At 39.3% G+C, this 25,387-nt stretch overlaps 1 protein-coding gene across 1 annotated transcript in view; it reads left to right on the forward strand.

Moving 5' to 3' along the window:
* The window catches only part of EIF2B3 (eukaryotic translation initiation factor 2B subunit gamma), a 98,758-nt gene that overhangs the window by 6,760 nt on the left and 66,611 nt on the right, over positions 1-25,387 (forward strand). Inside the window, exons 3-4 of the mRNA XM_039555935.1 lie at positions 13,191-13,350; positions 18,863-18,974. Of these exons, the coding sequence (XP_039411869.1) occupies positions 13,191-13,350; positions 18,863-18,974 (272 nt within the window). The remainder of the gene's footprint in view (positions 1-13,190; positions 13,351-18,862; positions 18,975-25,387) is intronic.

Raw genomic sequence — 25,387 nt, forward strand, 5'->3', positions numbered from 1 at the left:
GTACCAGTACTGGAAAGTGGACATCTGTCTCAAATCTCTTACAGTTTCATGCATAAGATAATCTTATGATGTTACATATTCTGTGTAATATTACATACTCTGTTTCCCCACCTTCAGAAAGCCAGCAGGACGAGATTAAACACAAGTTGAAGCTGTTTTAAATGAAAACAGTTGAGGAAATTTCATTAGAGCTGTAGTTCAGTTTCTGAATTTCCAGTGTTGTGGTTTATTCCATGTGTGCTAGATTATGGCTGTAAATAGGCCCTCAATCTGGAAATCTGTCAGTCTGAATATAAGTAACTGAAAAATAATTTTGCAGTTTATGAAGTAGAAACTTTGGGATTTTTTTGCCTGTGTTTATATTACCAAATAAAAAAATGACACTTATCAATGTTTTACACTAAGTGCAGCACTTAAAATTATGCTGTCAAAAAGTAAAAAAGTGGGTGTAGGACTTACTTATTTCTTAAATGTTTTGTTTAATACAGGGATATGAAAACAGTTTGTTAAAGAACATTGTGACAGCTGTTGTACAGATCCCTTAATTGCCCTCCTATGGACCATCCCAGCATTTCCCTGGAATGCAGTTTGTTTCAGGATCCTGCTATGGTCTGTCTTATGAGCCATGATTTCATGGGTAGCATTTTAATGTCCAGTCTTTGGGTTTTCAAACAATTTTAATATCACTGTCAGTTTTATTCTTTTGGCCCTTTAAATTCCCAGTTTTCTGCTCATCCTTTGAAGGACTGCTAATGAATGGCTTTCCAAAATACAAAAATGAAAGTAAAGCTCCAAAGATTTAATTATTTTCTTGTTTATATATAGGATTAGAAGTGGTAGAACATGGGCTGTACACTCACAGTTGATGGTATAGCAATGCTGTTGTTGAACTGCAGCTTTACCACCATAGGGGTGTTTAGAGGTCTCTGTTTCACCCATTACAGTCATGGGAGGCATGTTGCCTTTGCACACTTTTCTAGCAGCCTGGAGAATTTGTGTGGGGGAAGAAATAGTTTGCTTTCTTAAGAATCAGGTTCTCTAAAAGCTAAATTTCCATTAGGGATGAAAGAGCAAACAATTTGAGTGTAAGGAGGGTTTAATCTAGCCCTGGGCATGAAAAACTGAATACCTCCTCCATAGATGATGAGAAAACACTAATCTTGCTCTGGATTTTTTCTGAAATTTCTTCATACATACTGCTTCAAGATAGGGGTTTTTAAATGTCATCAGTGTTTGGCATTTTTAGTAAAACAGCCTGATTTTGCAGGTGGACACAGCAGGGACTAGGGTGTAATTTAGTAGGTTCCATGATCTTGTTTTTATTTATTTTTATTTAGCATCTTAAGCATGCTAATTGCCTGGAGCAGTGTGGAAGGGGTTCTGTGTAAGAGATATGGCTTTTCTTTAAAATCATGTATAATTGCTTTCTTCTCAATAACTATTACTAGTCCTTGTTTCTGGTTTTCATTGGTAAGCAGCACTGGATGGAGCATTCAGATGAGTTGAATCTGAGTAATAGGAAAATCAGTAAAAGTCTTGACAGTTTCAGTTGTGAGAGTTTCTCTAGCAAGAGAAGAGACTGAGTGTTGTCTGCTGCAGGCTGTGGTAGCAGATGATGCAGTTTTTTGTAGGCAGCTTGTCTTTCAGTGGTGATTTTTTTTCATTATTATGGGGAGTAGCCTTTTAAAAAGTGAACTTATTTTGATGTTCCTTGAATTTTTATGTAATTAAATCCCCTGGCTCACTTAGGGAGGCTTTTCCTCTGTAGCTGGTATTAATGGACGTGCTTTTTTCAAGTCATATTGTAAAGTCTTCTGGTATGTCCTGTGTGGTTTTTTGCAGTCCAGATATAGGTCTTCATTTATTTGACTTCTGCTGCCATTCTTAGAGGTCTTCTCTTGCAGTTCAGTAGACCTCCTTTGGCTGATTCACAGGACCAGTATGCAAAATGTGTGCCATCACCTGTCATGTTACAGCACAGTTATAGCACATAGAGTTTGGCTAGTAACACAGAACTTGTGATTTTGGGGAATAGTAACAAGAAATTTGTAATAGGAGCTAGAAGCCCAAGAGTAACTTTCAATGTCTCAGAATGTACTAGCTGAAATAGTGTGATGGTTAAGCAGCCACTCTGATAGAGGAAGGAAAGGTTAATGCAAGACTAGAATGTATCAGGTAAAGTATTTTTTTGTGTTAGACATGAGAAATTAATACTTTTGCTTAAGGCAATGAGAAGGGGTTGTTTGCCAGGAATACTGAGCAGGTGTGGAACTCAAATGTATCAAATGTGGACCAAACACTAGAAGAGAAGAGAAGATATTCAGAGTGGAGTATAATTTGGTTTAAATTTGCTGTGAGAAAACATAGACTGAAAATTACAGAAAGGTTTTAGTCAGAGCAGAATAGGATTGTGAGACAGTTTTCCAGCAGTAAACAAGATAAGAATCCCCTAATTTCCTCCCAGAATGAGAATCTGTTTTTTTGTTGTATTTTTGTTTTCTTTTAAATAAACTAAGTAGGTCAATAGCTGGAATGGCAGGAGGCAAAACTCTGACTCAGGAAACCCCTTTGAGAACTGTATTTCTGTGACCTTCTGCTTGTACCATTCATCAGGCTGCTAAAGCCCTTTTTGCAGATTATTGTTGATGGAAAAAAAATAAATGCAAGGGATGTCACTATAGTTTACAAATGAGTTCCTCTGAAATTTAGGCATCTCTAATATTTGACCATTTTGTTTCCTGTGCCAAATTTTACCGGACCCACACAGCTGCTGTCTGGCACCACCTCCCAGGCTGGGGCTCTCCAGGCAGCAGGTTGAAAAACCTGTTTAACTCATGAATCTGTGTTTTGGGTGGATTGGGTGTGCCTGGATCAAACATTTGTCTTCACTGAGACTATATTATTTTTGTCTTCTATTAAGCATTTCTCTCCCTTGTGTCACTCAGCTATACTCCAGGCAGTGATTAAAATGTGGTGTTCCAGCACAGTAACAGCAATGGAACAATTTCATATTTTCCTCTCTTGATGAGCCCTTAGCTATGTTAATGGAAGCCCTGAATAATATGGTGTGAATTAATCAGCTTGTCTTCTGCTGCTATCGCTGGTGAGTGCTTGTGAGAGAAATGTCTCGTCTCAGGTGGTCCACCTGGTTTTCTCAGTTTCAAAAAGTAGGATTACAAAGTAATACAGCTCTTAAAAAATAAAGCAAAACAAACCCTAAAAAGCTACCAAAAAGAAGAAGAAAAACCAACTTTCTTTGAACAAATAAACAAAGATTGAAACTCCAGATTCTCTTGGTATGTGCATCTTTGGGATCCGTGTTGTGGAAAGTGTGATGTCACAGTGGTGGTCCGTGTGCTGCTGAGGGTCACTGATCCGTGGAGTCTTGGCCAGCATGGCGAAGCGCTCCGCTTCCTCTGCTGAAAAATCTCCTTTCCAAACACATGATGTAAGTAAGCCTGCTGGAACGACTGGAAGATGGAATCTGAATCCTTTTGGTACGACTGAGCAGAGTTTGGTGAGCATGGAAAGAAAAGCTGAGGTCCCCATAATATAGAGTTATGCATTTTTTTGTACTGTCAGTGGAAATAAAAAACCCAAATTAAATTCATTTGTAAAATACAAGGTCTCTATATATTAGCAAGACTGAACTAAATATTCTGTTAATCTGTTTTGAAGTAGTAAAAAGAATTTCATCATTTTCTTCCAGCACACTTGACAGCAAACATTGTTTACTTAAGTGTTTAAAATTGCAAATGAAAATGCCGTCTTGCTGGTTTTTCTGATTCTGCCTTTCACAATGTTAGTGGGGAAAGCAGATGTATCAGATGGCAGCTCACAGGGTATGTAGCATCTTTTTTCCCTCTCTGTCTCTTACTGAAAGCTGCCACCACTGAAGGCACTAGGCAAAATTTATTACAGCTTGCATGCCCAAGTCCCATTCCCAAAGCACAGCTGATTGTCTTAGTAGAAAGCAGTTACACAGGCAGGTGCTCAGGCTGTGTGGCTGTAGGGAACAATGCAGCACTGACTGACTCTGTGCTTGAAGAATGTGTTCAGGACTTTCAGCTGATCATTATTTTTCCTGGCAGGGTAGCCAATTCAGCAATTGTTGGCGTTGCTTCTTTGTTGTTTTATTTTATTTTTTTTAATGTTACTCAGCTTTAGAAGACTCTAGCTAATTAAATTATTTTGCTGTCCAGGTTTAGTATGGATAATGGCTAAAACACCAGAAGTTTGAGTAAGGCAACTAGCTGTGAAGGTTGGATCAAGAATGATTATTAGGGCATTTACTATTCTGCCCACTGTCAGCTAAAGAGGATGCCTTCCGTTATAGAGGCCGACAAAACCCTAGGTGTTTTGCAAGAAGAGTCATTGACAGACCTGAGATGCCTGTCAATTTCAATTGTTGCATCTCCCACTGCATGTCCTTATCCTTTTCATGCTCCTGGGAACTCCAGGCCTGTGCTCATTATGTTAACCAATACCTCTTGTTCCCATGTAGAAGTTAATGGTCAGTGCTTTTCCTGTATTACAGTGTGTGTTTTCATTTAGGTCCTCTGTGGTTTCTGATGAATTACACAAATTCAGCCTATTCTACTTGCAGACACAGCAAGCTCTTTGCACATGTATGTAGCTGAAGTAATTTATTTAAAAGCATCCTGGTAAAAATGTTTTCCTGGTTTTGTCAGCCACTACTAGTTTTCATTTTTGGGGAGTAAATAGTAGTGTTCCATTTTGGTAAATCCTCTTTCATTTTCCCTATTTAAAGTATATACAGCTGCCCTATGTAAATAACTTACTGTCCTTTAACCATGACACTGTGACAGCTGTAATGCCCACAATTACCATGAAAAGCCCGAACCTTCTATGAGGGAGGAGCTGTTAAGATCCAAACATGGGGAAAATACACAAGGAGAAATCCCACAGGCTAGAAACAAAGTAAAAAAGGCTGCAGGTGGCAAGGAAGGAATGTTCTTCCAGAAAAATGTCCAAAAAAGGTATCATTGCAGGTGATATTCCTCCCCTGAAAGAGAAAATGGAATTGTTCAGACACAACTATGTGTTGGAGTCTAAGTACCTAGTTCCAGTTATTGGGGAATGTGGGAGGAAGGAGATGCTAAATGTCAGCCCATGGACTTACTGTGCTGGAGAGGGTCCCATGTCCGGTTTTGCAGCTTGGTACAGTTGTGTAACATTGATAATAGGAATGTGGTGCTGTGAACAGTACAGGCTATCCCAGAGACTGTCACTCCTCTCAGCACTGGTTTTCTGTCACTGTTTAATTTGGTGAAAGCCATGGTGAAGATCAGTGGACTTTAAGATGCCTGGAATTTAATTTTGCATTTTTATCATGCTATGTTAACTGGGAAACCCAAACAGGTTACCTCATTTTTCCTTGGTTCTGTGCTGAAAATGGAAAAGCAAATGTGCATTCATATTTTCTTGAAGCAAATTTATGTATTCTTCTGTAATATAAATTCAATTATCTTCTTTGGGAAGATGGTGAAAATTCTGGATGTAGGCTCATAGTGCTGGAAAAAGCAGTGGAGGTCTTGAAGTTTTCATAACATTTTTCTTACAACAGCAGTTGCTGCAGACCAAACACCACTGGAAAAATTGGAAAGGTGCTAGAGGAGAAAATGATACTGTGTGGAAGATAGTTTAGGAATCTACAGTTTATAACAGTGCTTTTATTTACCATGGCATGATTAGTGTTTCGAGGAAAAGAGCCCCAACATTTGAACAAGGCTGAGGGGGTTTCATGCAGGTGGTTGTCACTCCTGTGCAGGCTGATGCACAGTAGCAGTGCCACTGAGCTGTCTCACGGAGCCTGTGCTTTGCAGAGTACCTTAGAATTTGGGTTTTCTTTTGAAGCAGAGTTGAAACTGGGCATTGTGTAATTACTTGTTTTGACCTTGGAAAGAGTTTTTTAAAATTTAAGATCGTGCTGATACTAGCTGCAGGATGGCAGAATGATTCCTGAGGACACATGCTGTATGTTTTGGTTTTTATTTACTGTCTGGTTTGAGACTGCAAGGAACCATTATGATCTTCTAGTCTGTATGGGAGTTTGCACTCACTGGTTGGGGCTGTTAGCCCTGAAACTTAGGGATGACTTAGTGAAAGTGTTTCTGAAATATAGCAAGACTTTCTTCATCTACTAGAATGTATGAGTTGCCTGTTACATACTTTGATATTTTATTCCAGGTTATACTTATTCTCCCTCTTAAACCTCTTCGCATTTTATTCCTACACTGATCCCTGGTTCCTAGCCCCTGAATCTGGTCGTTCCTGCTTTTTGTTGTGCTGCCGAGAGATCTGCAGTCAAGGTGATTGCTGGCTGTGGGCAGAGGCCTTCTTTCCCTTCAATAAGTTGAGCTGGTTGAGCTCCATTAGGACTACTTTTTATTATTATTGTGTGTATGACTGCAACACCTGACTGCCTAAGGCTCTGCTTACATTAAGTGTTAAGCCTGGGCTTGAGCTCTGGGCTTTGGCAGCAATTCCTGCTGCGCTGCTGCTGTTGAGGTTGGAGCCTGACTGCTGTGTCCTCCCCTCTGTTCATGTGAGGCAGAGTCCAAGATCAGCTGCGCAGCAGGTCTGGTAGTGCTGCCGTCCAGGTAGTCCTGGAAACCTGCCTTCCAGGAATAGCAGTGACAAGGAGACTGCCATTTGTTTCTGGAGTTCTGCCTGTGGAGAAGGGATCTGTCCGTGCACTGCATTGAGCCTGGAAAGAATTTTCCTTGCCATGCTTACCCTCCATGAACTGGCAAATTTGGGGTCTGGGTTCTGGGGTGCTCTCCTGAGCCTTAGCAGGCATGGTGCACACTTCTGGATGCACTTAGATGGGAAAAACAGTCTCCTCTGTGGCATACTCAGGATCAGGACATAAACCCAGGAGATGACCCTGATCTCAGACAAATGAGAGAGCCTACCAAGATAGGATCAACTGTGTCAGTCTGGTGCCCCAGCATACTGACAGGATGACAATTGTCAGTGTTCTATCAGTGTAAGGGTAGCAAATTTCTTTTATTAAAAAAAAAAAGATAAAAAGCAGAGGCTAAAGCCACACCCTTTAGAAGACACAAATAGATACTAGAGCTGTCATCCTGTATTGATGTGAGGTAGATTTGCTAAGTGCATGACAAGTGGAAGGGATAGGCTATTAAAAGGAAGGTAAACAGCTTGTGCTTGATGTGATAGAAAATAGAACCAGTGAAGAAGAGTGATGTGGGTAGAGGAATAAACTGGGAAAATTACTTTTGGAGTACTGTATAAATAGGACAAAATTGAATTAGTTGAAACCAGAGGAAAAGGTGGATTGCAAAGCTAATGTTCCAGACCAGAAGTTTTGCAGTTCAATAAGTGTCATAATACCAATGTCCTGCTTTGAAAACAGCCTTAATAAGTTTATGAACTTCGGTTCATCTCTAAACTTCTGGGTTTGGTTGCTGAGAACTGTAAATTACTCTTTTCCACCCCACATGTCAGTTTGAGCATTGGTAACAAGACTTCCTTCTGGGAGGAGACAGGATGCCTTCTAGGCTTGAATATCTTTCCTGTTCCTAGCTTATATGTATGTAAATTTAAAAAATACTGATTTTTAATGGTAGCTCGTGAGATGCAAAGATAACCTAAAATGGTGTTTTCATTGTATGATCTCATCTGATACAACACATAGGATGAGCCATATGATGGGACTGGGGTTAAGTCTCCTCCCCAGCTTCTGGCATCTTTCTTCCAGCTTTCTTTGAGAAGATAAACAGTGATGCTGACAGGTTACGTATGTGAAGGCATTCACATTGCCTTAAGATATCCTCACCTGATGAATTCAGGGCCATCCAAGAAATTAGAAGAGACTCCCTTGGCTCCCACATCAGACTTTTCAGTTTTCTTTTTTTTTTTTTTTTTTAAGGAAAAAAGAAGCCTCTAAGAAGCTTCTTTCACACATGTCTTAAAAAAATAAGTCTTCCATCCTTTAATGAGGAGAGGTTGCTGCTGGATTTCAGATTGAGGGACATTCTGTGCCTTCACTGTCCTCTCTCCACAGAAGAGTTATGAAGGTGCTGGTCTACAGCAAACTTCCTGGTGCAAGGTGAGAGCAGAGTAGGTAAATGCTTCATATATGTAGTAAAGTACTAAATCATGATTTTCTTCTGAATCTTGCCATCAAGGACATTACAAAATCAGAGTGGGAATTCCCAGCCAAAGGCGGCCATTTCAGCTGGTAGCTAACAAGATCTTACAGACCTCAAAAAATAAATGACGTTCTCTGCTCCAGTTACAGCAACAGCCGCAGAGCTTCAAAGAGGTAACAGGTGTGGAAACTGGAGGTTTCTTAATGGAGACTGAGATAAAAAGGGATTCTCTAAAGCCTTGGATGTAAGTTTCTGATCTGAAGAGCAGTGAGTAATGCAATTGCTGGGAGGTATCTTTGGCTTTGCCTGGAGAATGCTAACAAGCAATCAAAACGCTTGCCCACAGCCAAACTGTTTTTTCCTATTCCACTCTTTAGAATAATAAAAAGCATTACACACAAACTCCACTGTTAATGCAACATGTGGGTGAAGTTCCAGGCTATTGTGTATAAAAGTCTTAATTCCAGCAATAATTATAACTTGTTCCTCTCTCTCTCTCTCCCCTGTTGTTTGGTGACACTCCAGGAAGTGATGCAAAGTTCTCTGTTTGTGCATGTATTAACTTAGGTTGAGTATATCTAATCTCTTGATTTTCTTTTTCTGTCAAAGTCTCAGCTGTAATACTTTGCAATTGGAAACTTTTAGGATTTAACTTCAATGTTTTGTCTGTTTTCAGTTCTGTTAGAAGCTGGTTCTACTGCTTGTGGATGTTTTGCTTCTTTTCTGTTTATGATGAAATCTGACATTTGTTTTCCTCTTTCTCTCGAGGCTGATTTTGTTCATATTACAGTTTCCTTGCAACACATGTTTTCTCATTTTCTAGTCTGCTGGTTTTGAGGCCATCAGCAGTTTAGGCTATGAGGTCCTGCCCTTGTCTATACTTGATAGAAAAAGCATAGTGACTACCCCTAAAAATTCATAATTTGCTGCCAGCTGTCTGTGGAAACCTTGACATCTCCTGTTTGATCATAAGGGCTCCGGCAATAATTGCCTAATATAAAAGGATTTTTAGCATTGCCTTTGTATGCAGGGTGTGAGAAAGTCCAAGGCTTTTTATTTATGCTGGTATATTACACCATATAATTGCATCCATCTTTTGATCTGTGGTATGAATTAGTTCCATTGAAAACATGTTTTCTATTTTTAAATCGGTCGTCTTGATCCGAGTTCTTGAAACAATCTGCTTTTTGGTCTTGTTTTTGTGTATATTTTCCATATTGGGCTGAGCTTAATATAATTGTTGACATACTGGTTTTCAGTGTTTTTTCTTTACTGTTTTCTCTATTTTGTATAAATCTCTTCATGTTTTATGTTACACTGTTTTATTTATCCGGATAAAGTGTTTAACTTATTTCATATTTGACCGTTTCACAGTTCATAACATTTGATGGTGATGTGCTGTTAGCCAGTGTTAGAAAGGTAGAGTGGAGATTTGGGAACCTTAGTGCCATGTTTTCATACTTGACTTGACTGAATACTGTGTGTTCAGGGATGGTTGGACTGGAAGCCCAGAGCTCCAAAAATTTATGAAGTCAGTAGGGACGCAGAAGGGTCTTCTTGAAACTTGGATCATAGGTGGGATGTTCTCTGCAGAATCCCACTTTTTTCCACTGATCAGTAGCCTAGTCTCAAGTTTTCATTTGAGTGAGTGAATTGCAAATCTGAGGTTAAAAAGGATTGCTAAGGCCCAAGTTAACTCTTCCAAGGAGCATCATATTCCCCTTGTCTTTTCTGTGGCTCTTGTGATGCTCACAAAAACGTGAGCTGTGTTACCAGCAGGGCAGGGCTGCTGTCCCTGTGAGCAGTACTGCAATATTTTCCTGTGTTCCTCAACCCAAAATCTTTTGCTGTTCTCTTATGCTTGATGACCTTTTCACCTGCTCTGTACAGCAGCTTCTGTGGTAGAGCCCTGGTCTGTTAATGAGGGCTTCTCTTTGTCATAGAAGTAGTAGAGACAAAATGGCATGTATCAAGTTCGGCAGAGCAGGAAAATGCCAGATATTCCAAGTATTTATTTCATGCTTCATCCATTAGATGGTCCTCCTTGAGTTAAGACCCTTGGCTTGCCCTGCCCATGGTTGTAATCATTGTTGAGAGTGCATTTGTGTGTGCATTTTTTTCCTTTGTAGTTGTTCTGCTTGAGGTGTGTTCTTGCTGGGGTTTTTTAATCAGTTCATGTTGATTCTTATCGTCTGTTTGTATAATAGTTTGGGGTTGATGTAATCATTGTTACATGTATTTCATTAAGAGATGTGTGTGTATACTTAGGTGTTTGCATAATTCATGAAGTCAAGTATGTTCACATACCCCTTGTTAGCACGTGAGTGCATGTAGTAAGTACGTACTTCTCTTCTTTGTATCAGTGGTTCATTGGGAAAGGTGCACTGCATTTATTTGGCATGTATATATGTAAAAAACCCACAAGTTCTACCATTTATTTTCTTTCTTCTACACCCACCCTGAAAACGTAAAGAAAAACACACACTTCTGCTAAGGTTCTAGGATAGTTTATTTTTTCATTCAGCCATTAGTTTATTCGTTCAGGAGTTGTACACTGGAAAAAAAAGTGCATCCATTAGACAGTGAGGGCTTTATTTATGAGGGGGGTGGTGTTTCAAAGGGGAGGCTGTCAAGTCCCAAAAGAGCCTTTCATGGTGTATTCTCAGCGTGCTTCTGAGGCCACTGCTCTGCTCATCAGGAGGAGAGGCAGAAATGTGGGCTTTACAGAGCAACTGTGTGTTTCACTGGTCCCTGTGCTCACTGACGTTTATTTACATATTGGGAGAGTAAATGGGTAGAACAGATGGCAACCAGACATTTGGTGGTTCTGTTCCCGTATGCTCCTCAGGGGTCTTGCATTCAGTTTTTGCAAAAAGCTTGTCCTATAGTGAGAAGAAAAAACCCAGGAGCCTGGTCAGAACTATGAAATGCTTGTTGGGTTTTTGCACTAGTGACAGATTAAAGCATTTAGTAAAATGTGAAATAATTACAAGGTTTGTTTTACAAGTCCAGATACTTGTTCCTTAGTATAAGACTGTTGGGATGTCAGTCTCTCTCATTTTATTATTTCTTATTTTCACCACTGGAGCAAATGCATTTAGATTTGAAGCTAGCAATCTCTTTCTTCCAATAAAAAAGGGAGTTTGAAAAGTACAGGTCTATTTAGACGGGTCTTGAATACCTTTTGGTGTTTTCTGTAAATGTTGTAACTCATTTGTGCTCTTGTAAAAACAGAATATCTGAAAATTTTGCAGGATTTTCCAGGATATTTAATATGTGTTTCTTCACAGTTTACAGTTGTGAAGTGGGAGATTTACTTCCATACCAAGATGAATTTTTTTCTTATTTTCTTTGTACACCCTGGAATGTTGGAGCAGGGCTGCTCCAGAAGGCTGGGCAACTTGCTTTAGTGGTTTGGGTTGTTGGGTTTTTTCCCAATGTGTGCATGTTGGGTTTTTTTAGAGAAGTGCTAATTAAAACACTTTTCCTGGGCAAAACTGTAATATAAAATACACATTTTGAAAATATGTTAAAAGGAGTGATGCAAGTCAGGTTTTGAATGTGTAAAATTCTCAACCTGCACATTGTTCCTTCCTGTAAAGCAGCCAGGTGTTTCTCAGTAAAGTGGGGAGAAATCACATGGAAATTGAAGAGCTTGACCTTTTGCACAGCATGCCAAATCAGCAGCTCCAGCAGTTTGTGACATGATGAATTCCAATGCCTTATTGGTAAACACGTGAAACTAGCAGTTATAGGAGAACCTGTCAAATAATGTAAATACCAGACCTCAGCTAGTCTCAACTACAGTGTGGAATCTCCTAGGGTTAGATAAAGTCTGTAAACCAAGCTTTTCTATAATAAACCTTTCTGGAATGAGAGGTCAATCCTGAAATAGTTTGCTTTAAACCAAGATAGTCTTCAAAAGTAAGAGTAGATCCTCCATCGATTAATTCAAGTTTTACTAAGTATTGTCTAATGCCCTTCTTAATCAATATTGTCTTTTAAAAAGACAAAACTAAGCAGCCATGTCACACTGCAGGGAGGCTTAGCATGGGAAGTGGTAGCAGAAAACGTGAAAATGGGAACTGTCAGGAAAGAAACACTGTCTTCTTGAGAGGCCTTTAGAAGGTTGATCATTAACAAAAAGTGGAAATTTGCTACTTTTCTGTAGGCCGTGCTGCACAAATATTATGTTAGGATTAGTTTAAATGAAGATAATTGCTGAACTCGTAGGTTTTTGGCAGCATATTCCACAACCCACATGAAATACAGAATTTTTTTCTAAATAAGAGTTTTTAGCTGGATTATATTGGTAGTGTGCACTGTTAATGAAGCTGCTATGTCTTGGTTAATTTGTGACAATGTTCCTGTGATCTGTGCAGCAGTTCTCTTAAAAACTTTGTAAGGGACTTTGGAATCCTTTGAGATCAAAATTAAATACAAGCCTCCTATTAAATAGGGCCTAACTTCCTCTTTTCTTTTTTTTCCTTTTTTTTTTTTTTAAATGGAGTATTGCTGGGTTTAGGAAATGTATTTCTAAACTGAGCCCACCATCGCAGTGCAATTACTGAGCAAATCACATCCTAGATAGTCTTTGTTTTTTTTGTCCCCTGATAAAATAACATAGTTTAAATATCTTTTCCAGTGGTTTGTAGCCAGATGCAAAGTCAGCTAAAAAGGAGTTCTTCAGAAAGATTTCTTTTCTACATCATTATATAACTAAAAGTAGCTGTTGAAAATACTGCAGAATTTCTTGTTAGTCTTGAAAACTATGGCTTCTGTGTCTTTAGGAGCAGACAAAGACAATTGAGATGGTCACATATTCTTTATGGTCCAGAGCTGGATATGCATTAACCAAATAACAGTAACAGCAGGACTCAAGAAAAGCACACTGGTAAAAACCAGGAGCTATTTTTGGCAGTTGTAAATAAAAAATTAAAAAAAAAAAAAAATTAAGATGTGTATTTGGTTTTTGATCCTCAAATGCTAGTCTGTATGTGGTAATTTGTATCTCTGAAAGGTTTGTTGGTTTTTTTCCTTCTTTGACAGACTGATGTCTTGGTGTTGAGCTGCGATCTGATCACAGATGTTGATTTATATAAAGTTGTGGACCTCTTTCGGACACATGATGCTACTCTCTCCATGTTGATGAAGAAAACTCATGAACCAACAGAAGTGGTACCAGGACAGAAAGGGAAAAAAAAGCCAGGTATGTAGGTAGGAATACATATTTCTTAATAAATTATAGAGAAACCACTGGTATGTATGATATGTTTAGTTATCAGTCCCAGAGCAAAAGAAATAAAAAAGGCACAGATACCCTATTTTTCCTCAGATTCCCTGGTGAGGGTGTGACTTGGTTTTTTCCAGCTCAGAATTAAGTATTAGACTCATGTAATCTTGCAGGCTGTGATCCAAAGCTCACAAGAGTTAAGGGAAAAGGTCCAGGTGACTTCAGTGAGTTTTGGATGAAACCCTGAATTTTTGTTACATATGAACATTAAAACCGTTAGGTTTTTCAAGAGCACTAAGCATCAGCCAGATTATAGCTGGGAACTTTACACTGGCTGTAGGGACCAGCACTAGGTGGGTAACAAACACTTCTAGAAATTCTCCCCTCTCATGGTATGTAGTGAATTACTCCTCTGAAATCACACCCAAGAGCCTTTTGCTAGTCAAAACTCCCACTGATTTCAAGGACTTGATTAGATGCTTATCTTGTCCCTCTTACCATAATATCTTAGTTAGTGCCTTGTAATCTTTAATGTATCTGTTCTCACAGCACTGCTGTAAGGCAGAGCAGGGCTATTATCCCTGTTTTACTTATATGCTAAAAGTACTAAATACCACACAGTTGTTCCCACACCATACCTCTCATTTTCTTTTAATGATATCTGTTAAAATGCTGAGCCTTGATTATTTCCAGCTTAGTGGGTCCTGGTCCTTGATTAAAATTCAGAGGCATTACCAGAATACAAGTAAGAAAGTGTAGCTTCAAACTGAGAGAGGAGTGAAATGCAAGCCAACAGTTGTCTGAAAGTGGAGGAAATAAGTTTTAAAAAGAAAACTGCTTAGGCTCTGCATGAAGATTTTTCTGGAGCAACATGTGGGTTAGTAGGACTGAAAGCATTTAGTACTTGGACTCTCAAACAGCTCTATCCCCCTATTTTTGAAAAGGCAATCTAAGTGCTAATGGCACATAAAACATTGTCAAGAGCACTGCTACAGCACAGAGTTGAGCATTCAGGAGTTGTAAATGAATGGGTCTGTGGTTAAACATCATAGAGCTGCCCAGCATGTGAGCTCTGAGCACACAGGATGGGGGTGAGGAGGTCTGAGAGGATAAACAAAATCATTTGAAGACTCTTTGCAAATATAAACACATCAGATTGTACACATTCTTATTTTGCTTGTTTTTTATGTCTGTGTGCTTGACTTTGTAGCATAACTCTTCCTACATGACTTGTTAAAATTTGTGTGTGGTTTTTCAGATCTGTAAAAGACAAACTTGAAAAGACTAAAATTCCATTATGTAAAAGTGTTTCGTCACCCCTGTTGTTTTTCTGTGGGGCTCAATGCTAAGATCTCCCACGCAAAGCACCACTTGAGCTGCCATGGACAGCACTAGTGACATGTTTCCTGTGAGCTGCCTCAGATTAGACATGAACCCTACCAGGCCTGTTTCAGTCATTTGTTAAAAGCAGGGGAGTGCCAAGACAGGAATTTTAGGTTCTTCTCCAGGTTCTGGAGGAGGGAAGTACATTTTAGGGAGCACCAGACCCTCCTGGCTTTCATTCCTACTTGACTAAATGCTATATTGACTTGATTAAATGTTGACCCTATCGCTGTCAACATTGCCTTAGCTCATCCATCTTTCTTTTCCTATGCTGGCTTCTTGCTGCCACCAGACTCCATTCTTGTTCTCTTGCCTTAGTTTCCTTCCTCAAGGATCCTTGTCAAGAGCCTGGCTTTTCTCTGTCATATATTACTCTTTTCTTTCACTACCAGTTCCATCCTCTGTTCAGTTTCTGACTTCTCATCTTCATCTGGTTCGTTTATCTGCCTGTAGTCACCTGTTCTCTTGTGATTCTTGTCCCTTCTAGTGTCCTTTAACAGATAGTCAGAGTTTCCAGTAGTTTTCAGGGGCTGCTTTCTCTGCCTTCCAGCCTGTCTTGCAGAATCCTTGTTTTTACATTTTTTTCTTTCCTCTCACGCCTTTGAGTTTATGACTTTTATTTCCTTGTAAAAAACAGATTGCAAAAAGACAACAGATTAAACTTTTTCCCATGGACCAGTCATTGCAGCATGGCTGTGGAGCCTCATGGCTTGTGTGCTTTGCTTGTACCACTTGACAGTACAGAAAACCTTAGGTAGCACCTGCTATTTGATCAGTTTTAGGAGCTGAGGAATTGGAACAACCTGTTCTTAAGAATAAAATATGCAGAAACTTTTCCATCCAAAATAGAAGGCTAGAGAAGAATAGAGCATGTGAACCTGCAGTTTTTCAAAGATTGATTAGAGCTTTTCAAGGGGAAGGACACCAAACCATTTCCATTTATGCTAAACACTTTCTTCCTTAGCCTTAGAACCAGCTGAATGGTTTTTGCTGAAGTTTTTCAAATGTTCCTCTTAAGGCAGGCACCTGGCATTGGAAATTTCATCCCAGACAGGGATGAACTTGGTTAAGCTTATAAGCACTTAAAGACAAGATATTAACGTGGAGTATGTTAGGCAGCTTTTCGTAGTAGGTGGCACTATCAGTTCCTCTAAGTTGTGACACATACAGGTTTCTATATACTTGCACTGTACTGTTCAAGTGTTTGTATTAGAAAATTGATCTCATGACGAGCCACTAGATTTATTTGCAGCTTTATTTTTTCACTGTTTCTACAAAGCAATTCATTTTTTGAGAAGGATCAACAAGATTTTATTTTGCATATGTCATGGAATCTGATACAAAGTTGTTGCTTTTGGGGTATTATTGAACATTCAAGAACTGTGATATAAAGAACACTTCTTTATTGCAGTGTATTAAGTGTTATAAATTCATCCGGGTGGTTTCCTGCAATGCTTGACTCAGCTGCAAATTACAGGGTCAAACTCATTGGGTTTTATATTTAGGGGATCATATATTGACAATAATAATCTCATTGGCTTTTTAAATTGAGCAGTAAGAACCATAGCAATAAAAGAAACACAACATGAAAGTGCTAGTCAATGGTAGCAACCCAAATAAACAGAGTGTCAGGAATTCAGATACCCAGAATGGAGCTGTGTGCTTACAGATGACTTGCAAGGGATTGAGTGGAAAATAGTGTCTGAACCTTTCTGTGTATAAAGAAAGGCAGAAAAGATGGGGATGGTGACTCTTTCCTGCTTATTTTTCTTGTCTTGAAAGCAGCAAGCATGTCATCACTGGTATTCTCTGTGTTTGCCAGAAGACCTCTTGGTGGTCTAGAAGGCTTCATCATGTGAAATCCTCCTCATTTAATTGAAAGGGTGGGGATACTGAATCTTTAACAAATGTGTCTTTTTCTCAAGTGTCAATTAATTACGATTGATTAAAAAGCATTTTCAAAAATCTGACCGAAATTTATTTCTTTTTGACACTAAAGTGCATAACATTCTCTTGTGATGTCATGATTTCTTTAGATCGTTAAAGCCCTTAAAATTGATGGGGATCTAATTTGTAAGATAATTAATAAATTGCAATAGCAGTATCAAGTCCTTATTTATCTATCGTGAGGAGGCAAAACATCCTGCATTTCATTTTTATACTTTAAATGATTTTGTTAAATTATTGTCACTTAAACATTTTTCTCATACTTCCTTGCAGGGATTTTGTAACCTAGTTATGTGTCTACTCTTCCATTTATTTTTTCCTCGCTAAGTGATACCAGTGGGATTTGAAACAGCACTCTTGTACCTCTGGATAATTGATTTTAGTATATAAGCTTTGTCTTTTTTTGGATTACGGAAGTAATGTTATTTATTGTCAGTATTCAAGGAAAAACCTGACCTGGCATCTGCTATGAAAAATCCCACAGTGCACTCTCATGGTTTCACTGTTTGTTTCTTATCTGTCCACACAAGCAAGAGAAACTGGTTTGGTGTCAGTCATGTACTTGGTCCAGCCTTCATCAAGTTGTTTTTTTTCCCTTTTCCCTGTTGCATAGAGTTTTGCTATAGCAGTGTCATATGTTACTGTAAGAACAGCCAGGAGATGGGCAGGCAGGACCTGAACTTTGAGAGAAGTGTTGGTTCCTCGATGGAGGAAAGTCGGTCACTGTTGTATTTCCAGCCTGTCAGGTGACCCCAGTTAGGTGGCAAAGGTGAGGATTCATTAGCCCCTAATCTCAAACTTCATTGCCCTCCATAGAATGAGAATTGGCACTGCTTTCAAGACTTATTTCTGAGTTTTTACAGCAAGTAAGCTTTATTGTAATTGTACTTAATCTGTCATAGTGTTGTTAGATGTTCAGGCGTATTTTTGTACTTCTTTGCTGTGTAATTAATTTCTGAGAAGGGTTGGGGAGTTTTCTGAAGAGGGTATGCTTGATCACTTTGATCAAAGATTGCACAGGAGAACTTTCTACAATTGCATAGACTTGACTGTGTTTTAACAGTGGTTATTACTGTGGTAACTCTGAAAGAACAGGTAAAAGTAAAACAAGGGATAGGCCTAAACTGGGAAAAATAAAGTTAAAAATAGTTTGTCTGAAAAAGATCTTAGAGAATTAGCTACTTCTAGGGTATGTTGTTACTCCAAGTGTGGTTAAAGGCGTAGAATTTAGGAGATCAAATATGTGCCAGTTTGGCCCAAAATAATTTTATTGGGAGAAAAAAGATTCTTTTTATTGGGAGAAAAAAATTCTACTGTGGCTTTCTTGTACAGTCTGTGTCTGTAAAGATCGGTATATGGCTGCCACCAGAGTGGTGGCTCAACTACAGAGTGCAAATGAGAATGAGCTGCCACCACTGTATTCAGATGTTGTGGAAAACTATTCAAAAACAAATGCTTTACATTTCAGTAGGCCAAAGTCCCTGTTGATCCACAGTCACTGATTGCAGGAGATGGGGATTGCCACAATAATACGTGTGAGTGTTAGGTATTATCTTGGTCGGCAGTTTCCTAAAAAGATGTTTAAACCAAGTTAACCCACCCAGAAACATCAGTGGTAGAAGTCTTAGGATGTATACTTTTATGTGTGTTTGCGATTTACCTATTGGTATTTATCTAAAATAGATGAGTTGCAAAATACTTATGTCTTAACTGAAATCATAATCCTCTCCAGACCACCTAATTCTAATGTGGAGTGACTTATTATGAGGAAGAAGCAGTTGGATTTGAAGAACTCGCTGCTTGCCTCGGATTTGTTGTTGTTTTAATTCGGGTAGCAGGGGTTTTTTATTTAAAAAAAAATTAAAAAGAGAGAAATGGAAGGCACAGCTCAAGACTGTTGCATGTCAGGACGTGTAGTTGGCATCTTCATAAAAAGGATGCAAAAACCTTTCAGGGCTGGTGTTTTGAATGCCATGATATATATAAGGTCCCCCAGCTGAAAAGAAGTTGAAAAAGTTATCAACAATATATATTAAATTCATGGATTTGCTGGGATAGCTGCATTTCATATTTTGGGGGTGGTTGGTGGTCTCATTTGTCTTTCCAGCCTGCATTAAAATGGGGTTATATAATGATTGTGTTTGATTTTCTACTTCAGTGGAGCAGCGCGACTTCATTGGAGTGGATGACACAGGAAAAAGATTGCTCTTCATGGCTAATGAAGCTGACTTGGATGAAGAACTTGTCATTAAAAGATCCATCCTTCAGAAGTAAGCTCATGAGTCCTTGTAATAAAAACTGAACTTGGGATGAGATAAAATAATTGTGTAGTAGGAGAGATGGTTAAAGACAAAGTAGGATGAGAAGGGAAGAGGAAAAACTGCTTTTGCAATATTCAGGGAGCAGTATTTATTATTTTTTACATCATTAGAACCAATTGATAGGCATGTCTGATACCTTTATTGGGAAAAATTCCAGGGGAAGAAAAGGAATGCATGAAAAGGTAACTCTTCTTGAAATGAAACCTATATTGCGATAGGTCAGATACAGTTTAGATTCAGAGACTCTGAAGTGTTAGACCTATGTCCATAAATGAAATGCTAGTCCCGTTGGTTGTCTCATGGATTTGCAGAGTATCCATGAGAGGCTCTCAGGATTTCATGACCCTCTTGCGCATTTAAGGCACAAAACCTCAGCTGTCTTTCCAGGCCCCAAAAGATTCATTAGAGAAACCATGCTATAGCCACCATTAAACTTCACTGGCGACTTGGATGAATTTATCAAATATGCCAGACAAGCTGAGCTTTCTGCACGGTGTAATTCATATCCATTAGGAGGAGAAGGAAAGATGACTTGTTCTTTATGCTCTCCTGTACAGTGATTTTAGTTTTCTCAGGCACACGTCTGACGTGTTCTGTGCAAAGCTGTGCTGGCTCCTTGAGAGGCCAACCTTTGTAGTCTGTCCCAGGCTGACAGTCAGACTTTCACCTCTGTGAGATGAGACACCTGTGGAACAGCCATTTGAGAGCTGGGAATTCATCCATGTGGACCTTTTAAGTCAAGGATGCGGACATCTGGGGTCTGCTCTCAGATAAATCTCTGCTGTGAAAATGCCTCTGGTGTGTGCTGTAGGCCACGGCTCAGTGTAATCTTTACTTGAACATCCCACTACCAGATGTGACGGAGATGCTCTGTGCCCATGGAAAGATGACACCTCCTCTGCCCAAGTTTAAGGATTATCCTAGAAGGAATGACCAAGAGTGGGCCCTATTAACTGTTATATTGGAAGGAGCCCATCCAAGCATGTTTCCACTGGCTCTCTCCTGGGCTTATCTTGGGCATTGCAGGGACCAAGCTGCAGGCAAGCCTTCTGTGCATACACAGCAGCTGATCTGCATAGAGGAGGAAATTCATCACTGATGCATTCTGTGGGTTGTGCACATGAAGATCAATAGATATATTTTGGGCTAGGGGAGGAATATTTTATCTACGGTTAGTGACAAGCTTGTCTTTATGGCTTCCTCCTGGCACTAGAGGGTGGCTGTGGTATAATGGCTTAGAAATTGCTGTAACATATGTGACCTTAGTTGACCCCTGATTTTACAGGTTCATCTGACCAGAAGATTCTCATTCCTATAGCTAAATTAATCAGGCTTTATCCTGCAGGCTAAACTTTGCCCTCAGTAGCACCTGTTCAGTTACATTGTCTTCAGCAGATCTTGAGCATAACTGTTTGGGATTTGGTAAATGGAGTGTTGATGATATACAGATGGGATAAAAATCTGTCTCCCTGTCTTTCTTATATGCACAGCTATGAAAGCAAATGTAAAGTGTTAGCCACCCTCCAAGTAAAGCCCAAAGATGCTAGGATAGTCTAGAAGAATAAAAAGAGATCTGCTAAGTGTTAAAAATAATTTAAAAAAAAAAAAAAGATGCTTTGAAGCATCAGGCAGAAGTATTGGGCCAGTACGCACCTGGGCGAGAGCCTCTGACATCTGAAACTGTTGATGTTGGTGTGCTCTCTCTGTCCTACAGCTGCCATCTTTGGGAAGCTCTGAGGGAAGCAAAATAGTATATGGAAATCATCAAATAATTTCAGTTGAGGCAAATGCAGGGTAGCAACAACTGTGGGAGCTGTAGGAAGACAAAGTGTTGGCAGCTAATGGTGTTTCAACCACTGTGTTGTCTAGACCTGCTCAACCCCTGAATTTCTCATGTGAGAAACAAAAGCGACGCTTGAAACAATCTTTGAAGTCTTTTTTTAATACATCATAGTAAAGAGAGGAGAGCAAAAAAAAAGAAAAAAAGCAAGCCCAATCTCGTTTTCTTCATGGATCACTTGATGTGACTGACTTTCAGCTGCCATGTTGGCTGTTTCTTGATCTCTGAACTTTGTTTTGATGAAATAACAGACTTTGTGGCAAGATGGTGGGAGAATTTCCAGTACACGCATTCGTTCCTCTGTAAAATACAATAGACATCTTGAGGGTGTTGCTTTTGTTTGTTTTGCTTTTAATGGTCCCTTTGAAGGGCTATAGTGGTCTCGTTACATGAACTCTAGAACTCCTCCAGTGCTTGTTTTGTTCTTCAGATCCTTTTTCTATTTTCTTTTTCCTCTCTCTTTTTAAGGAGGGGAGTGGGAGGAGGGACAGGGAGGGAGTGGTGAAAGGAATGGGGAGAGGGAAGATGAGCTTTTCTTTAAAGCTAGGAATCTTGTTACTGGTAAAAATCTAGATCCCATACAGAAATGGTTCAAAGGCCCTTTGGCTTCCCCTCCTCACAGGAGGGAAGTTGTGTTGACAAAACATGCAAAGCTGTAGAACACTAATTTAAATCCTTGAAGAAAAACCTTTTTCCTGACCTTTGCCTTCTTCCTATCATTGGATTTCATGCTCTTCACTTTCCTGCCATAAAAGAGCAGCTGGTGAGGAGGGACAGGGGAAAACACACATTCTCCGGAGTACCTTTTGAGTATTGAATATTTATTTGCTCTTGACTTGGGCATTTTGTAATAATGGAAGTGTTACAAAAGGAAACATTTTAGTGGGATTTCTAAGCTCATGGTGTAACCTGTTATTCTCTTTCTCAGTTTGGTTAGGATTTCTTTTCCAGATTTTTTGTGTTGATTTGTGTTGGTTTTGTAAGTCGTGGATAGCCATTTTGGGGCTGGGATTGCATCTCCTTGTTATACCACAGAAAGGAGTCTGGATTTTGCTCCTTTGCTTGCCAGAGCAAGTCTGGCAAAGCTTTCAACTCAGCTGGTAAAATTGTCTTTTATTTTCCCTGTGCTGTTAATCACCCTGATGACAAGTCCCACAGGTAGCATCCTCCCTCAGTAAACAAGTGGAAAACAATATCAAATACATCTATCCAGGCACGTTTTGGAGTGCAATAGGCTGGGCCAAAAGACAAATTTATTGGTGGTGCCTAGAGAGACTAATTCTGCTGGGCAAAGCATTTTCAAGGAAATGGTTCCCTGTTTGGGTAATGAGAGCTTATAAAAAGCCATGAACAGCCTGTGCATGTCATTCACTTTGGCAAATAGCTGCAAGATGAGATACTAGAATGAAAGAAATACAGTTTGGGGAAGTTTCAGAGCCAGCTTAGGGCCCTTTGAAGAGAAAAAAATAAAGTTATGTGCTCATCCCTGGAGCCTGGTTTTGCCGGTGACATCTCTCTGACTTGGGTCTTGACAGGATGAAGGAGTGAGGAAATGATGAGAATTCCATAGCTGCTGCCTCTGCTTTGGGAGGGGGCGAAGGTATTTGTTTTCAAAGCACGATTACAATGGACAGGGAGCTTTTTGCTCCACCTCTGATATTTATGGTCATGCAAAGTGAAACAGTAAAAGACACCTGTTGAAGCAGGTCTAAATTTGGAGCATTTCCTTTTAAGATTTTGTGGGCTGTGTAGGGGTGAGTTCAGCCTTCGTGGGTGTTCTGTCTGCACAGATGCAGGTGCAGGGCTTCTCCTAGAGAATATGTTAATAAATCACCGTGACAATTCCAGCTACTTATTACCTCATGTGCTTCAGACAGAAAGGAATACCTCATCTATAAATATATATAGTACTAACATTAGTAACCTTGAAGTAACAATGCAGATCTGTTTTTAAGATATTTTAATAAAAAGAGGGGGTAAGATGGGGGAGTTTTTTCTTCCTTTTCTCCGAGTAAAAATGAATGGTGTAGTATAATTTCAAAAGTCAGCATTGCCAAGTGGGTAGGTAATGGGAGTTCAGAAACAGCTTTGATACGCTTGATTTCCTTTCTGTTGCCTTGGGATATTGTCCTTTTTTTTTTCCTCCTGATAATTTGTTTTAAATAAGTGGATCATATATAAACATGCTGCAACTTCCTTAATGTTTCTGTTCTCTAAATCTGTTGTTCTTGGGAAATTGGCATCTCTGAAATACTCTGCTGCTCCTATGGTGGTTCTTTTTTTCTTTTAAAATCTATTTCCTTTAGAAAAGCTGGGAATGACACGGGTATAGGGCAGATGCTCTACAGTGTGAAGCATCCTAAACTAGATCATGGGCAGATGTCCTCTTCCAGATCCAGCTGTGCTGGTGAAGGGGCCACCACCCCAAGCTTATGCCCAGCTGGACATATAGTTGAGTACTCCATTAGCCACATGTGTCAAAAATAGCGTCATGATTTCTGTTAGAGTAAACAGCAGGATGACTTTGATAACCTTTTACTTTGTGCATTTGGGAATATGTCCCCACAAGCAGGGCCACTGGCAGGGAAGGGGGGAATGCAGTAATGCAACTCCATAGGAAAATCCTGAGGAGCAGTTCAGGACAGACCAGGGAGCAAAACTCTTTGCTGGTCCCAGCTGTGTGCAGAATGAATACACATCCTAGCTTTGGTGGTAGTCTTCTCTTTGAAAAATCCGGAGTTTTCGGTATTAGCAAATTTTTCTGACTAAGTTTCCTTTGCATTCAAGTGGTATTTTGAGAAATACCGTAGAAGGTTGTTGGATATAACTTCTTTTCTCTAAAATATGACTTCTATAGAGTGATGTCTTTTCTGTTGATCCAGATCTGCTCTTTCAATTAGTCCAGGTCTGCTCTTCTCACAAATAAAAATAAAATTTTCTGACTAGCATCCAAAAAATAAGTGAGGTTCTTTCTGGCTCCTCCATCAAAAAATAGAAATTGTATGTGTTGATTTAGGTAATAATCCTTTTACAGATGCACAAGCCAGAAAAGAATCTGGTTCCCCTTCCCAGAATTGAATTGGTTTCACAGTACTAATAGGAATTTAGAAAGCTGTAAAAAGTTATTTTAGCCAGTAAAGCAAGCGGATCTGACTGAATCAAAACAGGGGAACTAAGTCTATTGAATAAAAGGGTGTGACTTTTACACACTAACTTCTCAGACTATAACCACGCTTTAAAAATGTTGGTGTAGCTTTAATCATATTTCTTTAGAAAAGAGGATTTTGCTGAACATTTCAGAAAAATATTGACCCATGAGTTGTTTTTTGAGACATGAGTTGGGAGTAGATGTTCTCAGGATGCCCTGAGTAGGTTTTGCATGCCTGTTTAGTTTCTCAGCTAACTAAGAGTAGTTGCTGTAACTAAAAGCCATTCTTTTTCTCGGAAAGTTTGCTCTTTTTATTATGCATTTAAACTTTGCTTAACTTGCTCTGCTTTTTCTGTAAATTTGTTGGGGATGAGTGTAGCCTTCAACTTCAGAAATTGAGTATTTTTAAAATGTTTTACTATTTCTAAAACCAATTTAGCCAAGTATAACGAAAACTCTTTAATTTGGGCATTTATATGTTACACTTGTATAATAAATGTGAACATAGTATAAGAGCAGTTAGTGAGACATTGACTTCATATTTTAAAGAACATAGTGCTATTACTGATTTTAATACTGTTGCTTCCACAGGATTTTATTGTTTTGCTGCTGCCTTGTTATTGTATTCATTCATTGGCGGGGGGTTGAAAGGAATGTATGGCATATCCAGGTCCTATTTATAAAAGAAAGGTCATGCTGTGTCTTGACAGCTTGTACAGGTAAGAGGTCATGAATCTCAGAATCTGGAATATTAGCAGGAACTTCTACTGAATGTAGCTATAGAAAGGCTTATTGGCAATGGCTTTCCTTTTACTGCAAGATTCTTGCCAGTGTTCTAGTACACGTAAGGCTAAAAGCAGAGAGCTTGAGGCTCAGCATTTGGTTTCTAATTGGCAGTAAATGTATGTTGCATGGATTGTCATTAGTCATTTGTCTGTCTGTCTGTCTGCTGCGGTCTCAGACCAGCACTTAGCCTGTGATTCGGTTTTACTTTTCAGAGGTTTCAAAGGAGGAAGGGATGACTGTATTGCTTGGACACCCTGGAGTCCATGTGATTTGGTAAATGCAGTACTCTGCATGAATCATTCAGGCTGGACAACACTGAAGTTGAAGCTCATTGTTACTCTAAGCCAGGCTTGGGTCTTGAAAAGATGATAAATGGTCTGTTCATTTTAGAAAGACATCTTAATACTTCAATACAGTTGCCACTGTGTACTTTTTAGCAAGGCTGTGAGTTATATCACAGAGTTGATGAGGAAGCATAGCCATCACCAATTCTTTTTGTGACATACTTACCCCAGTTGATCCAGATGTAACCCTGTATGGTCTAAAAGTTCCTCTGTATGGTTTGCTTAGGGCAGAGACACAGAACGA

This window comes from Corvus cornix, chromosome 8 (genome assembly GCF_000738735.6).
Source record: "Corvus cornix cornix isolate S_Up_H32 chromosome 8, ASM73873v5, whole genome shotgun sequence".
NCBI lineage: Eukaryota > Metazoa > Chordata > Aves > Passeriformes > Corvidae > Corvus > Corvus cornix.